This window comes from Drosophila ananassae, chromosome 2R (assembly GCF_017639315.1).
Source record: "Drosophila ananassae strain 14024-0371.13 chromosome 2R, ASM1763931v2, whole genome shotgun sequence".
Taxonomy (NCBI): Eukaryota; Metazoa; Arthropoda; class Insecta; order Diptera; family Drosophilidae; genus Drosophila; species Drosophila ananassae.
Genome location: NC_057928.1, coordinates 11,361,539 through 11,377,564, shown reverse-complemented (window position 1 = coordinate 11,377,564; position 16,026 = coordinate 11,361,539). Strand labels below are relative to the sequence as shown.

Sequence of the window (16,026 nt, the reverse complement as noted above, 5' to 3'; positions counted from 1 at the left end):
GCTTTGCTGTTGCTCTTTGCTTTTGTTTGTGTTGTTGTTGTTGGTGCTGCTGCTCGCCGCGCTATGTACACAACTGTACTTTTGATTTAACCTTATTTCTTTGCTTTTTTTTTTTATTTTTTGCGTCGCTAGTCGCCATAGCTGCCTGTCATCCGCTTCTAAGTTCTCCCCCCTCGTAATGGTCAGTTATCTCTGTGGGGCTCCGAAATCCAACTTTTCACCTGGCCAGGTTCCTAACAACGACCCTAAACTTGAACTTTAGCATAATGTGTGTGGGATGTGCGGTGCATTGTGACCCAAAGAACGCTGCGGAATAAATGAATAAAAGCAAACTGGTCACTAATTGTGGAATATTTAGCACGCCATTAATCGATAAACGTCTGCTGTAGAACTCAAGGGGTTAAAAGAAAGGGCGGGGAGGTGGCTCTCCCACCAGAACACGCATAATACTCGCCAGCATTAAAAGGCATCTATAAAAATTTAAAAATGTTTGCATTAATTTAATAAGAAAAAGCTGACAATCATCAAAGCACACAAGCAAGCAAACACACAGCAGAGCACACACAGTGGAATCAATCCGCGTACACATACCCACAAATTAAATATAGCACAGTGGGCAATAAAAAAAAAATAATATTTATATAATATATAATACAAAAAATAAAATATTTATTTTTATTTTTTTTTTAAGAGAATTATAATTATTATTTTAATGAAAAATTTCGAATCTCAACCACTGTGACTGTGTTATCACACCTCCCGCTATCACTACCGTCACTTGGCATATCTCGAATTCGTGGGTAGCATGCGACCCACTGTGCTCATAACTGATAGGGGGACAGAGCAATCTGATGACGACACAAGTGTCGAAAGTAACGAGACTCCGCCGACAGCCGGCAGCTTTTAGTGGGGATGTGGGGAACAGAAGAAAGGGGGAGGAGGAACAAAAATGAGAAAAAAAATGAACGAGTAAGCGTGCTTACAAGTGTGTGTGTGTGTGTGTGGGTTTACAAACTTTCAAAGCGAGTTAATTTATAGCACGTTGTGTTATTGTTGTTGTTGTTTATTATTACCTTTTATTTTTTTCTGTTGTTGTTTGTCTCCGCCTGGTTTTGTGTAATTATGCCATTTGATTCGCTTTTCTTCGACCGGAATCTGCCAAGTGGATTCTTTGCTCTTTGCAAGCTCGGCTTTGCCAGCGTTGCCACACTTTTGTTTGCATTTTTTATTTTAACGATACTGTTGCACTTATATTTCATTTTAATTGGACTGTTATTGCTCGCTTATTGCTCTCGTCTTGTTAAACTGATTTTTTTTTTATTGACTTTTTTCTTTTATTGTTGTGGTGGTTGTTGTTGTTTAGCCGCAGGTGAATGTTTGTGGTTGTTATTGTTGTTTGTGTTTTAGTGCAGCTTAAGTTGCTTGAAAAGTTTATTCACCTCTCGCTCTCACGTGTCAGGTAGCTGTTGTTAGTGGGGCCTGAGTGTGTTTGTGTGTCGGGTGGTTGGTGTCTTGGCTATCCATTCTACTAAATACAGTGGGACTACCATAATAAAGAAAATTTTAAGAAAATTAAATATAAAAAAAAATATATTATATTTTACTTTGCTTATTTAAATTAATAAATATTTTAAAATTTTTTATCCTATATTTTTTTGTAGTTTTTCTTTTATCTAATTTCTACTGTACTTCTTTAACCCTCTTACCCCCTTGCCATTTTTCATGTAAATTTCGTTGTAACCACAAAAACCAACGGCTTTGTATGCGAAAATTTGTTAAATCGAAAACGTGACTTGCTTGTGGAAGATGGAAGATGGGAGATGGTCCGAATCGAATGAAATTTCTTGCTCTGCCGCTCACCCAAACACCAAACACCAAACAAACTCACCCGAATACATAAATCCACTTATGTAGTCTTAAATATGTATCTACAATCTACAATCTGCGATCTGCTATTGAATCTGCTAGCTGCTTTCCCTCTTTCTTCATTCCTTTCTCTTCTATCGAGTGGCTATCGCTTTCCTCAACAAGGTCATCGATTTAATCGATTTAAATTAGGATAATCTTTAAAAAAAAAAAAAGACAGTAAAAAAGATAAAAGGAAGTGAAGGATATCTAGACATTCCTGCTACTTGTACAGATACAGATGCAGATACTTTTTAGGGGTTAGAGTTGTTGGACTTCCGCTTTCGCAGAAAAAGGCAAAAAAAAAAAAGCAAAAAATGTGAAAAGGAAACCCAAAAATTCAACCCTTGTGGAAGAAACCTGAACTCCACAGTAAACGCCCCCAGAAAATGACACTTTTTGTTGAGAAAAATGAGAAAAATTTAATTAAAAAAGGGTAATCTTGATTTTTTAGAAAGGAAATGAAAACAATCTTTTTGTAATTAAGGAAAAGAACAAGATTTTTTAAGTGTCAACTAATCTAATAAGTTGCTTTTTTTACAATTCTCGTTCGCAGTTGCTCAAAATACAGAATCACGACGACGCGACGAGCGAAAATGGCCAAAATGGAGGTCGACGACGTGGTCGACTTGAGCCTCAGTTCGGGCCGTGACCCGGCGTTGACCATAACGCCGGCTCCGACTCCTCCCTCCGCCTCTCCGGCGGGGCTGAGTAATCGGGACTTGAGAGCCCTGACGGCCAATAATGCCGGACTAACCATAACACCGGCTACGGGTCCACCCACAAATAATGGCACCACTAGCAACAATAGTAATAATAGCACCACCAGCACCACCAACAACAGCGCCACCAACTCATCCAGCAGCACTACAAATAACAACAACAATGCCAGTGAAGCTGCCACAGGTGGTGGGGGTGGAGGAGGAGCAAGTGGGGGAGGCGGCGGTGGCGGTGGTGATGAGAACAAGGTGCAGCGAAGAGTCCTGAGACCAAGAACCGAACCCAAATCGTATGCCGAGGCACCGGACATTGTCCTCCTGCCGGCGAGAACCAATGGCAGGCAGCAGAACGGCAATATCGACTCGGAGACGGATGACGAGGAGATGCCGCCGTATGTGCCCATCAAGGAGCTGAGCCATGCGGAGCTCAAGGAGCGGGAGAAGAGTCTGCGGAAATTGCGGCAGGATCTGAGGAATGAGGAGACCAAACTGATGCTCCTCAAGAAGCTCAAGCAGTCGCAGCAGGTGATGAAGGAGAACCTGGTGGTGACCCCGACCAGTGTCTCGCCGAACAATCCGCTGGCAGCGATTCCCGCGGCCCTCACCTCCAAGGGTTCGCTCAGTGTGACGCCGACGTCGGCGGTACCGCTGCCGGCGCACAGCAAGGGGAGTCGGAGTAGCCTAGGAAGTGGAGGAGCTGCAGTGAGCATCAGGTAAGGATTCCGACACCATCTGCTCCCTAAAAAAAAATTATTTATTAATTTATTTAATTTTTTTAGTGCCACCAACAGTCGAACGGGCAGCTCCAGCTCCACGGCGGCAGCTGCCTCGGCCATTGCTGCCGCAGCGGCGGCTCTGAGTGGCCAGCAACGTGGCAGCAACTCCAGTGGACTTCTAGGCAACTCCATACTGCCGCCGCCTCGCAACTCGCTGCCACCGGGTGCCACATTGGCCGCCGGCACTACCATCACGCCCGCCACATCCGCCTCGCATCGGTCGAGCGCCCTGCCGCCGCGCACCAACCTGCCGAATCTCACCATCACGCCCTCGGTGACCATAACGCCCACCTCGGCGCCGCCCTCCAGTCTGAAAGCACGCAATGTGAGTTATTGTAATGTAATCGTTGCCGTAAGCGCCGAGTTCCTATCTCTCACCTAATTTTGTACAAGGCACTATTCCATTCCAGAATCAAAAATCCACAAAAAAACACAAACAAAACTCACGCTTACAGACACAGAGCACATTTCAAACTAACTAACTAATTAGAGTAACTAACTAACTAACTAGAAACTAAAACAAATTAACAAAAAATGGCAAAGAACTAAGGAAGAATTTAAGAAAAGTTCTTGAAGTTGAAACTTTAAAGTCTTAATGTCAAAAGTCAAGAGACCTCTAGATCCTTCGATAGTTCTTTCTTACCAACACTAACATAGTAACTAAAATAATACTACTAACTAATACTACTACTAACTAAACAACACTTAAAATTCCACAAAAAACCGAGGTGGCTTCGTGCAAGTGGCACTTGATATCTCGATTTCTGATTTCTGATTCTGATTCCGATTTCATTGAAATTTTAATCTCCCCCCCAACTACTAAACGCAACTTTGCTCTATATTCGTATTTGGATATCTTATTTAAAAAAATAAAAAAACCAAAAAATTAAAAACATGCAGCCTAATCTTTCGGATAATTCAAAGGTACCTGGGACCATTAGCAATTCCGTATCCATCACACCGGCCCCGCCACTGTCCCAATCGCATCAGAATCATCTAAACGATCTGAAGGTGAGCTGGCATCTTTATCTAAATTATATGTTAATTAATTAAAATTATAATTAATTATAGAATGATCGATCCACGCCAAGAGAAGACGCCCAGACCCCAGCCCAGAGACAGGCGGCCGCCAAAATGGCACTTCGCAAGCAGCTGGAAAAGACTCTATTGCAGGTGGGTTCTCTTCAACTTTTCACTTAAAAAAGTTAGTTAATTGTTTCCTTGATAGATCCCACCACCAAAGCCACCACCACCAGAGATGCACTTCATTCCCAATCCCAGCAACACGGACTTTGTCTATCTCCTGGGCCTGGAAACTGTGGTGGACTACTTGACGGTCAACAAGAAGGCCAACAATGTGGCGGCTCCCTTCCGTTGTGCCCAGTGCAAGATTGATTTTACGCCAGTTTGGAAATGGGAGAAGCAGAGTAAGCTATCACTACATAACCATCATAGAAACACTCACTAATCTCTGACCTAATCCGACAGCTAATAAGGATCCAAAGGTGATCTGCGAGCAGTGCGTCACTTCGAATGTGAAGAAGGCCTTGAAGGCGGAGCACACCAATCGACTGAAACAGGCGTTCGTGAAGGCCCTGCAGCAGGAGCAGGAGATCGAGCAGCGACTGGCCAGCCAGAGCAGTCCCTCTCCGGTCGATAACCATGGATCTGGAAATAACTCGCTCTCCGTATCCGCTGTCACCAGCAACTCCTCGTCCGCGTCGTCTTCGTCGCATCTGCAGAGGGAGCGGGAACAGTTGCAGGCCAGCCACGCTTCAGCGGCGGCCGCTTTGGTCAACCTGCCGCCCTCTGTGACGGTGATACCCACCAAATGCCAGACGCCCACGCCAGCCACACCGCGTCCCACACCACCGCCGCCCCAAAGTCAGCCCACACCGCCGCCAACGAGCACGCCGCGTTCTTCTAGGGCGGCTGCCACTGCGGCCGCCGCTGCCATTGCGGCCCAGCAGGCTGGCATCTTGAGTCCTGGACCGACAGCAGCGCATCATCATGAGGCGGCAACTTCGTCGAGATCCTCCCGCAACGATCGCCACGATCATCATCACCAATCGCAGCAGCAGCAGCAGAGGGATCAGCGGGAAAGGGAGCAGCAACGCGACCAGCAGGCGCAACAGCAACAGCAACAGGCCCAGAGCTATGACAAGTACTCGGCGGCCACGCTGGCGGCGGCTGCTCATCTGAGTGCTTTGGGCGGCATGAACATCAATAGCCTGGCCAGTCTGGGCAATCTCGGTAATCTGGGCAACCTCAGCCAGCTGGGAAATCTGGCTGCCCTCGGCGGTTTGGGTAACTTTAATGGAGCATCCTCTGCTTCTAATAATCCTGCAGCGGCATTGGGCAACTCCTCGCCAGCTGCCACAGCGGCGGCCATGCAGGCCTTCCAGCAGCAGCTCTTTAGAGGTGACTTTTATTGATTTCTGAACTGTTTTGTAAACATGTTTTAACAATTTTATTTATATTGTAGCTTTGGGACAAGGTCTGGGAGCCAATCCGCAGCACATGATGCAGTTTGCACCACTTTTGTACTCGTATCAGGTGGCCATGGCGCAGGCGGCACAAGTGGCAGGTTAGTTTATAATTTTCTTCATCAAAAAAGAGATGATTTTTAATATAATTTCTCTTCTTTTATAATAGCCTTTAATAACAACAATAAGAAGAGCAGTTCGTCCTCCGGATCGGGCAAGAACTCGAGCAGCGCCAACAGCATGGCGGACGTGCAACGTGCGGCGGAGCTGCAGCGCCAGTACTTGCTGGAAATGATACCGCCGCAGCAGCAGAGCGGAGCCAGCGGCAGTCGCCAGAACAACTGGAAGGCCTAAAAGGTCTTAACTAAAATAAAAAATTAACATTTTAAGAAGATTAGAGAAGCAAGAAGAACTAATTTTATGGTTTAATTGATTAGATAATTTTATAATTTAGAAAACAAGTGAGAGAAAAACAAAAAATAAGAACCATTTAAAAATTATACACGTATACATTAATTATACTATTTGTAAACAATAATTATAGACGGATGGAAGTGGCAGAAACAAACAAGAAAACAGAAACAGAAAAAAACAACCATTTTAAATATAATTGTTAGTAGTTTACATTTATTTTGTTACCGAACGGCATTACATATTGTATTTTTGATTATTTTGCCAGCAAGAATAATAGCAGCAGCAGCAGCCGACAAATGAATGCAAACTCTTACGCTCCTAGTAATTGAATATTGAATATTAATAATATTGAATAATATTGAATAATAATTGAATCCTAGTTAGTAAGATGATTGCCCCGTTTTTCTAGGGGCCTCCTCCTTCTCCTCCTCCTCCTCCTACACACCATTATTCACCACCCACGCCCAAAATTTTGTAATTGTTAAAAAAAAAAGAAAGGATATTTTTTTAAGGAACCAGTTTATGAAAAAGAAACTGCTTCTATTTTTTGGCTTATATTTCAACCATTTTTTGTATCGTAAAATTTCGAGTTTATTTCTTTAGTTTTTTTTTAGCATCGTGACTAAAATTATAAATAAAAAAAGAATATGGTACATAAATATACAATATATATATATTTTATATTTTTTAATCAATTTTAAGTATATACATAGTATTAGTTGTAAACAAATTGTTAGGATATAAAATAAATTACGGAAACAATTACAGAAATTCTAGCATTGCCAGCAGTAGAAGCATCTCTTCACCATTAAATCGAACATAATCATTTTCAAATAAATCCTCCACATGCCTTATCATCCGATACGTGTTACAGCTCCGATACGAAGTTATTAGTACTGTTATTTAGTTGAGAATCCAGCAAACATAACACATAATACCATACCATATATGACTCTGTCACTTAGGACTGTTTTTCATTTCAATTAAAATGCAAAACATACATCGAAAATTATTATATTTTGTACATAATATACCTAAAATATACATTAAATATATATATGAGGTATATATAAACACTCTTCCCAATTAGAACTCAAAACAGATAAAGATACAGATACAGAATACAGAATACAGATTAAAGATCTTCAGGTTTTCGTCGTCGATCCTCCATTCGAAAGGACATGAGTATAATATTGACTGAATATTATTAGCATATACACAGAGTAGGAATCTAACAGAAGCAGAGGCTTGCATAAATCCCTAAATACGACTAAAACATATACAATATATAATATATATATTTTTGATTTATCGGCGGACGGACGGACAGTTGGTAGGTTTACACTTTCAGGCGAATCATTCGGAACACAAACCAAATTCACTTTGGGCATGCGAAATCAAAATGTGATCAAAATATGAAATTAAAAATTAAACAAAAATTAAAAAAAACAAAACCAGAAGAAGAAATTAATTAAAAAATGAGTAATGAGGAGGAAAGGAAAAAATTCATAATTATTTTAAGATAAATAAAGTAAAAAAATAAAAACTAAAATGCATTGTAATTCAGTCGGCATCAGTTTCAGTGTGTATGTGTGTTTGAAATTCCATGCTAAATGTAAAACAGTATAAGAATATAACAGTTTTTAAACCAAAAAAATAAATATTTGTTTTTTATGGGATTTAAATATTATTTGGGAATTCAATTGAACATAAAAATATATTAAAAAAAACATAATACATACACATTAAAAATACATAATACATTAAAAATAATAAACATATAAATATAGTGCCGTAATATATAGTTTTTAGTGTATTCTTTTTAATGACTTATTTTAAATTTAAAAACAAAGTCCTTAACTGCTTTCAAATTTTTCGTTTTACGCGCCCTTCTGCCCTTTCCAACACTTAAAAAGGTTGGCAGTGTACATATGTAAAGTAAAATGTAGATATGTTAAATCATGCAACGTAGGTTTTCGGACAAATCTATTTATTTAAATATTTTATTGACTATGTAATTCTTAGCTAATTTAAGCTAAATACCTTATTAATTTAATTAATAATTTATCTCTCTAATCAATTATCGATAATCTCTGCATTTTCCAATCCTTAAAAACACCCATCTCTAGCCGCATACACCTGCACCCACACAATCGCACTAACATAACACACATACGCTTACGCTTATCTTAATTTAGCCAAAAGCGAATAAAAAACAACCGAAACCAGCTTTTTGGGAAACATATTCTTGTATTGGTGTGCTACAAATAAAAGGCCACGCGATGATAAGCTTTTTGTACATTGTAAACCGCGCGCTCAGCAGCACGAGCATCGGCTCCAGTCCCGGTATAACCCAATCCGTTTTGACCAGCAAGATGACCGCCCCAGGACCACGCCCACTCGTCCTCTGCGGACCGTCTGGCTCCGGGAAGAGCACTCTTCTGAAACGCCTGTTCGCCGAGTATCCCAACACCTTTGGCTTCAGCATTTCGCACACGACGCGGAAACCACGCGAGGGCGAGGAGCATGGTGTCCACTACTACTTCGTGGAGCGGCCAGATATGGAGGCAGCCATCGCCGGAGATGAGTTTATTGAGACGGCCGAATTTACGGGCAATCTGTATGGAACTAGCAAGGCGGCCGTGCGGGAGATCCAGGCCAAGGGCAGGGTCTGCATTCTCGACATCGAGCAGAAGGGCGTGGAACAGATCCGGCGCACCGACCTCAACCCCATTCTGATCTTCAACAATCCGCCCACCATCAAGGAGCTGGAGCGAAGGCTGCGGCTACGTGGCTCGGAAACAGAGGAGTCTCTGAACAAGCGCCTGAACGCCGCTCAGGTGGAGATCGATTATGGACTAACGCCCGGCAACTTCCACAAGATCATCAACAATGTGGACATCGATGTGGCCTACCAGGAGTTCCGTGACTTTGTCGTTCAGGAGCTGAAGAAGCAGGAGAGTGCTGGAGTGACAATTGCCCTGGATTAGTGGGGTTATCCGGAACAGGGGTGCAAGGATTTTAAACCTCAGTGGGCTGAAGGGATTCCTATTTTCTTTTAATAAGTAGTTTGTTGAAATGGAGAGTGATCTCGAGGGATCTTAGTTAATTAATTTATTGTTTACTTCTTAAAGTAACTTCTTTTCAAGTAGCTTCCCTTTGGATGACCCTCCATTCCCCTGAAATTTATGGACATCCCTGACAATCAATGGGATAGTAGACCCTCCCAGCCCACAAATAACGTTGACTAATGGCATTTAATTATTAAGAAATGGCTTGTATTTATTCTTCAACTCCTAATGCCCGTCTCCTCGCGTCCATTTAACCACCAACTGTTGTGCAAATTCGTTGTTGTAATTGTAATTTTAAGCTGAAAGTTGTTGCGCCGCTTCACGGTCTCGTCCGGCCGGAGAGGTAATTAAAATGGAATCAATAAAGCAAACAATATGCGGGTATTATTGTATTTTTCACGAAGGTTTCTCTCCAATATTTTCTATGTATTCTCTGGGAAGGTCAAAATGTTATCGGCGTCTCACGCAATCGGGCGATTTCTTAATAACGGACAAGGGGGTTACGTCTGGAGCTCCCGAACTGGAACACCCATGGGAGAATCCTTGCCTCAATCGAAGACGACACGCAGCCCGATGCGCCAGTCCTGATCCGAACCTTTTAGAGATTACGATGAGGAGGGATACGCATTGGTCTTATAGTCATGGTGAAGATGGAAGCGTGCCTGGTAGCTGGTGCTCCCCATACCGCCCATACCCGATTGGATGCCGCCATGGCTGCGATGAACCACTTTAGCTGAACCATCGATCTTGGTCCTGCTATCGGGACTGCTCCAAAGTCCGGCAATAGCCTCCAGAGCCAACTCCGTCTCGTCGTCCTTGTCGTCGTGCTCCGCCGAGAGTGTCAGATCGATTTGCCGCCTGTGCCGTGGAGGAGCGGATGCCACCAGACCGATGGCTATCAGGAGCACTAACAGAAGGTACTGCAGCGAACGCATGTTGAAAACAAACTGAGAGCGAATAAAGCTTGTCTGGGTTTATTGATGATTAAGCTTCTGTCTTATCAACAGATTTATTGCTATTCTCATTTTCCATTTTTCTCAATTATAATAGAACTAAACAAAAGTTGGTTTTAAAGGCGGACTTCTAGACTTTCGGCTCCATGATCTGGGCTGGTGGCCAGTCCCACTGCTTGGGCGGCGCCTGTTGGACCAACTTTTCCCAGGGCTTCCAGCCGAGCATTTTGCGGGCAAGCACCAGTTCGTTCTCGGCCTGGACGATCAGCTCCTCCACCTGACCACAGCCAACAGCCCGCTCCAGATCAGGGATGTTCTTGTTCTGTAAGAGATTAGATTTTAAATTAGATTATTGCAGAATATTGTAGCTTGAAGCTTACATTGTTCAAGGCATTGGCGCGTTCGTTGACCAACTGCTCCGTGTACTTCCTGTAGCTGGATTCCTGAGGCATCTTGCCCACAGCCCGAAGGATCTTGCAGTACAGAGCAGCGAGAGTGTGGTGCGGATTAGTGGACACGGCCAGGCCGGTCAATCCAGTGGACTGTGGAGGAGCAAGCGATGACATAACCATAACAATGCCGAACGATGCAATTTCCAGGTTTTCGAAAAGTTAAAGAGATGCGTTAGTATTTATTTCATTTAAGCCGTCTTCTACTTACCGCCTTGATTATCTTGGCCATGTTTGGAAGGCTTTTTCAGCTGAAAGCTAACAATTTTTCAGCACGATATTTGTAGAAACAGTAACAGCTGTGAGGACTACCAACTTAGTTTTCACAGTGCTTGAAATCGTCTTTTGGTTTTTAGTGCTGGGTAGCGTTGGATAAATATCGTATTTATTTAATAGTTTCAATGGAATTCAATTTTTAAAACTGAACTTTAGATAATTGGGAGCCCTAAAGGTTTAGGTTTTATTATTTACTTCCATTAACTAAAAGATTTTTTAATTACTGACCTCAGACTACAATTTTCTGAACTAAATACTTTTTGTTTTTTGGATATGCCTCTGAATGGCTATACTTTTAATGGATTCTATTTATTTGTCACAACTTAGATTTAGTAGTATTAAAATGTGTCATTTTGTAAACATCTTATCAAAAACTGGCCTTGGAGCATTAAACTATTAAAGTGAAAGTGCTTATTTCACAAAGTTGTATTTATTAGAAATTTCAAGCTATGTAGAACAAACAAATTGATTCTTCAGTATTCATTTTATATAGCCTTTCTTTTACTTACCGCCTTTATTATGTTGGCTATGTTTAATATGTTTTTTTATATAAAAACTAATAACTTTTTAATACGATATTCGTAGAAACTGTAACAGTTGTGAGGACTGCCAACTTAGTTTTCAGAGTGTTTGAAAACGACTTTTATGTTTCAGTGCTGGGTAGCAGTGAATAAATATCGTATTTATTCGATAGTTTGGCGGAAATACAATTTTTTAAACTAAACTTTGAATATTTTGGGACTCTAAAAGCTTAGTTTTTTACTACCACCCAATAAAAGATTTTTTAATTACTGACTTCAGACTACAATTTTCAGAACTAAATACTTTATTTTGTTCGTGTATGGCATAAAATGCGCTTATATTGTGGGATTCTCTTTTTATTTATCACAATTTACTTTTTGTGGTATGAAAATGTGTCATTTGGTGAATCTCAAGATAAAAACTGGCCTGGAGCATTAAACTAATGAAATGAATGTGCTTATCTCGCTAATTATTATTTTCTAGAAGTTTCAATCTATGTAGGTGCTACAGGATCCGCCACACCAAATGCCGAAATTAGAACATTGACGACTGTCACGATGAAAATGCCAATGACCGTGTAATTGTTTATTCGGTTTGCCCGGCAGATCTCATGCTTGTCGGTGATGTTATACCGACCATTTAAAATAAGGCCCACGCCAACAGCGATCTGAAAAAGGAAAAACAAAATATTAATTTATGAATTTGTATATACCAAAATAAAATTTATTAAAAACACTGCAAGAAAACAGGCCTGGTCTAGGGATTTCTGCAATTAGGAATCTCTCTCTTAAAGACTTAATATTTACCTGAAATATAATGCTAGTAGAGATGAACAGCAGACTGGGATAAAAGTATGGATGATTCTTGTTGGTTTCCAGCACATATCTTAGCTGATTTGCATTCGCCGAGAGGAGGGCCAAGTCCATCATGCCCTGAGCCAGGGTTTTTTTGTGCTGATATGCATTCACATCGGGTATGGGCGTCTGAACTCCGTTGATGGTCACGAAGCCGGGTCCATTGATTCCCGGAACAGAGAAACTGGGTCGCCTGCCATTGCCGCCGTTGGGCACAAAGACATTGACTCCACCACCGCCTCCACCTTCCAGGAGGCCATCATCCACTCCGGAATTGACACTCCCATCTTTAACAAAGGGACGATCATCAGTGTCATCGTCGTCCAATTCAGGAACTGTCAAAAAAATACGATAAAAATCAATTTATTTGTTTGAGGAATTACTTATGATTACTTACACAAATAAACGAAGTTTACAAGACATTAAATAAGCAGCATTAGTCACAAAATAGTTATAAGGACAAGCACAAAAAATAGATACTATTTTTTTTTTTTAAAGCGATAAACAAATGAGTTGGGTTACGAACCTGCTCGGGGAACTCGGAGATTATTGTGATTCCTCCCATCGATAGCATCTCCATTGATGTGATTGCTGATGTTTTCCTGTAAAATGCAAATGGAATCATTTCCTGAATATTAAAACGAATTCACGCCAAAAGTCGATTGTTTACAAATGTCAGAGGAGAGGAATAAATATGTAAAATAGGTAAAAATTCCCTAGAATGTATAAATTTTTTAAATTATTTATGTTAAACAAGCAGTTTTCATGTCATTAAAGGAAGTTAAAGCTGATAAAGCTGAAGGTCGCAAAAATTATTCAAAGTTAAACTTATCTCTTAAAGTTCGCAATTGGGTTGTTCAATACTATATTTATTTAAATTTTATTACATGATATGAACAAAAACAGAGTAATGTTTCTTTGTCTCTCAAGCAGCATCTATGACTAAATTATCTCTTTTTACTGCAAACTGAAATCCCAATCCGGTACAAGAAAATAGAGCTGCAGGGGATCTATTTGTCTGACTAAGTTTTGGGGTTTTTTCCGCTACAGATGTCACTTTCCCAAAAAAAAAAATGAAATGGTAATACCACCTGAGAAGCGTTTCCCTTGTTTACACGACAATTATCAGTGCTACTAAAATCTAAACAGAAGTGTACATATTCGCGATAGATTTCTCGAAAGTCTAGCTAGTTGCTAACAAAGTAAACAAAGCTAAATTTAAATACAATTTTTGTTTAGTTAACCGGCTTAATGATGTATGAACTCACTTTTTTATTATCATCCAATGGCATTTTATCCATTTGCAACGTTACATGTTCTAGGTCACTCATTTTTCAGCTTGCAATTAATTAAAAATGTAATTAAGAGGAATTTGAAGAGCTAAATTGAATTTTTTGTTCCGTTTGGCGGCTCTTTGAGATGTATCTTTTTATCTGTATCTCAAGTATTCTGTTGTTTTTTATGCTTCTGCTTTTTTTACGAATCACTTAAATCTTTTTTTGAAAAAACTCGTGCGCGTTTTTGCGACTGCTCGGCACGCTATTTCTCGGACAACTGACCAGAGAGCTACGAAGTGAAATGGTTTATTCTGGCGAATATAGGAATATATGTATTATACTATATGCTTGCGGGTCCACTTGTCCGGTTTCAGCTTCTCTCGGGGAATTTCACGTTCTCAGCCTACGAAGTTGTAACAAGTTTCTTGTTTGTTGATGTAACAAAGAGTCTTTATGGGGAATAAATCAAATTTTTTGAAGCATGAAAAATTTGTAACTCTCTCGCATAGCTTTATACCTCTCTTTCTAATGCAAAATAGCCTTCTCTTTCGTTTTTTTAAATAATTGCATTTCCGTAGTCTAGCACGCCAAGTTCCTCGTTCGCGGGAAAATATATTAAAAGCAGTTTATTCCGACGTCATTTAGCTCGATAGCCTAGAACGCTAATATAGATTAATTCATTCGTTTTTTTTTTTAAACGCTCTTTCTTGGAAAATGCCCAAATGCACCTAGGAAAATGTCGCGGTACATTGTTGGGTTCTCCCCAATTTTCATTAGTCATCAAGAGGTGGCCAATACTTGTGGATACTTTCAAAATTAAAATAAAAGCCTGCCGTTCTCGAGGGCTTGGGGCTTCTCGAGGAGAAAGAGGAGTCTTTAAAGACCGAAGAAACCGGTTGTTATCGGTAGCATTAAACATACCAACACATAAACGAAAAGCTTCCACTCTGAGCATCTTTATGACACGAGAATCTGAGAACCAATGGACCCGTTCCCTTAGGCTGCCAAAATTTCTTCGTGCTATTTTGGGTAAATGAGAGTGTGGACTTTTGGCTAAATATGCGATAAATAATACTATAAAAAGGTAAAGTTTATTTACAGTACAAGTACTACCTAAAATATAATGCGAACTATAAAAATTAATGTAAACAGAAATGTACATTCAAAACAAACACTATCTATAGTAAGAAACTTACTAATATAAAAAGCATTTTTTTAATTAAATTTATTGAGATTGTGTATTCTTCTTTGAAATATTAAACAAAATTGTTTTAAATATGCTTTTATTTCAAAATAAAAAACCGTTGCCTTTTATTTAGAGTGACCAAACATGACTAAGCTTAAATACCATTAAAAGCTTTACTTGCCAATTCACAAACCATTTGTTCAAGTTATTGTAGCCCTGGTTTGAAAACGGGATGTTAAATTTAAATTTGTATTTAAAATTATTACTTATTTAAGAACTTTTAACTATTATATCAAACTATTGTCGTTTTCTTTGAGAATAAAATTAATATAATGTTACTTAACTTATGTAATGTAGAGTTGATCAAATTTAATTACAAGAAGAATTAAACTCTATATTTAATAATAGTTTTATAAAATTTTAATGTCTCTGTAGAAACAAAATGTGTTAAAAGAGTTATATTATTAACTAAAGGATATCTGAAAACTCTAAAATAAACCCGAAAATATGCCTTTATGTTTTTTGGTTTTCGGAATTACAGATTGAATGCAAAGCTTGATTATAAATGCAATCCTCATTTTGAATCCATATAATTGCCTTTCTTCTTGTCAAATGCTTAACACCTGATCTGAGTGCAGTGTGTGTGTGAGTTTTAGGCGCCAATTGAGCCTTTCTTGGTAAATACAACTTTAGTTAATTAGTCGTTTCGGTTAATATGGTAATTGAATGTGCATGTACAGGCATTTACAACTAGATGCGTACATGTGTATTAATGCATGGCAATAATCTGGCAACTGTTATGTCATTGGACTTGCATAAATTATGATTGCGTGTGCGAGGGAGAAAGGTAAATGGAGCGAAAGAGATGGAGAGTTGGAGCATCAATTCCCATGCCCCAAATCGATGAAAATGCAATAAACACTTGTTTTCAAAATATTAGTGACAAAAAAGGTTCTGGTAGTGATTGGACCAAACATATATTGAATGAGAAAAGCTCTTTTTCAAAAATTATTTACTTTTAAGAGATTTATTTGTGATTGTATAAGTTGGATACCATTATAAGTACCATGTTTGTATTTGAGTTTGCAAGGACATACCCACCCACACCTGCTTCCGTGTATGCATTTATAATCGGCAG

At 39.8% G+C, this 16,026-nt stretch overlaps 5 protein-coding genes across 8 annotated transcripts in view; 2 read left to right on the top strand and 3 right to left on the bottom strand.

Moving 5' to 3' along the window:
• The window catches only part of LOC6493476 (transcriptional repressor p66 alpha), a 29,673-nt gene extending 21,763 nt beyond the window's left edge, over positions 1-7,910 (top strand). Inside the window, exons 2-9 of one of the 2 annotated variants that reach the window (XM_032453735.2) lie at positions 2,462-3,337; positions 3,404-3,725; positions 4,325-4,411; positions 4,472-4,573; positions 4,629-4,827; positions 4,889-5,821; positions 5,886-5,987; positions 6,056-7,910. In XM_032453735.2, coding sequence (XP_032309626.1) covers positions 2,502-3,337; positions 3,404-3,725; positions 4,325-4,411; positions 4,472-4,573; positions 4,629-4,827; positions 4,889-5,821; positions 5,886-5,987; positions 6,056-6,240 — 2,766 coding nt within the window. In that variant the 5' untranslated portion in view covers positions 2,462-2,501 and the 3' untranslated portion in view covers positions 6,241-7,910. Of the gene's footprint in view, positions 1-2,461; positions 3,338-3,403; positions 3,726-4,300; positions 4,412-4,471; positions 4,574-4,628; positions 4,828-4,888; positions 5,822-5,885; positions 5,988-6,055 lie in introns of both variants that reach the window. The other variant, XM_014908916.3, reaches the window with a different exon arrangement.
• Positions 7,911-8,427: 517 nt separating this feature from the next.
• On the top strand, positions 8,428-9,774 carry LOC6493477 (guanylate kinase). The gene has a single exon (XM_001957797.4). The coding sequence runs from the start codon at positions 8,583-8,585 to the stop codon at positions 9,288-9,290; it is 708 nt and encodes a 235-aa protein (XP_001957833.1). The 5' UTR covers positions 8,428-8,582; the 3' UTR covers positions 9,291-9,774.
• On the bottom strand, positions 9,557-10,306 carry LOC6506461. Its single transcript, XM_001957798.4, has 2 exons — positions 10,066-10,306; positions 9,557-9,966 (listed from the first exon to the last, which is right to left on the bottom strand). Exons 1-2 carry the CDS (start codon positions 10,304-10,306, stop codon positions 9,920-9,922), a joined length of 288 nt encoding a protein of 95 aa, XP_001957834.2. The 3' UTR covers positions 9,557-9,919.
• Positions 9,557-11,125, bottom strand: LOC6506460 (NADH dehydrogenase [ubiquinone] 1 alpha subcomplex subunit 5). 2 transcript variants are annotated; one of them, XM_001957799.4, is made up of 3 exons: positions 10,985-11,125; positions 10,705-10,866; positions 9,557-10,646 (listed from the first exon to the last, which is right to left on the bottom strand). In XM_001957799.4, exons 1-3 carry the CDS (start codon positions 11,003-11,005, stop codon positions 10,455-10,457), a joined length of 375 nt encoding a protein of 124 aa, XP_001957835.1. In that variant the 5' UTR covers positions 11,006-11,125; the 3' UTR covers positions 9,557-10,454. The 2 variants fall into 2 exon arrangements, with proteins under 2 accessions (XP_001957835.1, XP_014764775.1); XM_014909289.2 differs by lacking the exon at positions 10,985-11,125 and having other exon boundaries at positions 10,330-10,646; positions 10,705-10,905.
• Positions 11,126-11,925: 800 nt separating this feature from the next.
• On the bottom strand, positions 11,926-13,999 carry LOC6506459 (ninjurin-A). 2 transcript variants are annotated; one of them, XM_014909288.3, is made up of 4 exons: positions 13,694-13,999; positions 12,952-13,027; positions 12,378-12,712; positions 11,926-12,238 (listed from the first exon to the last, which is right to left on the bottom strand). In XM_014909288.3, exons 1-4 carry the CDS (start codon positions 13,754-13,756, stop codon positions 12,065-12,067), a joined length of 648 nt encoding a protein of 215 aa, XP_014764774.1. In that variant the 5' UTR covers positions 13,757-13,999; the 3' UTR covers positions 11,926-12,064. The 2 variants fall into 2 exon arrangements, with proteins under 2 accessions (XP_014764774.1, XP_001957836.1); XM_001957800.4 differs by having other exon boundaries at positions 12,378-12,760; positions 13,694-13,998.
• Between the last annotated feature and the right edge of the window lie 2,027 nt (positions 14,000-16,026).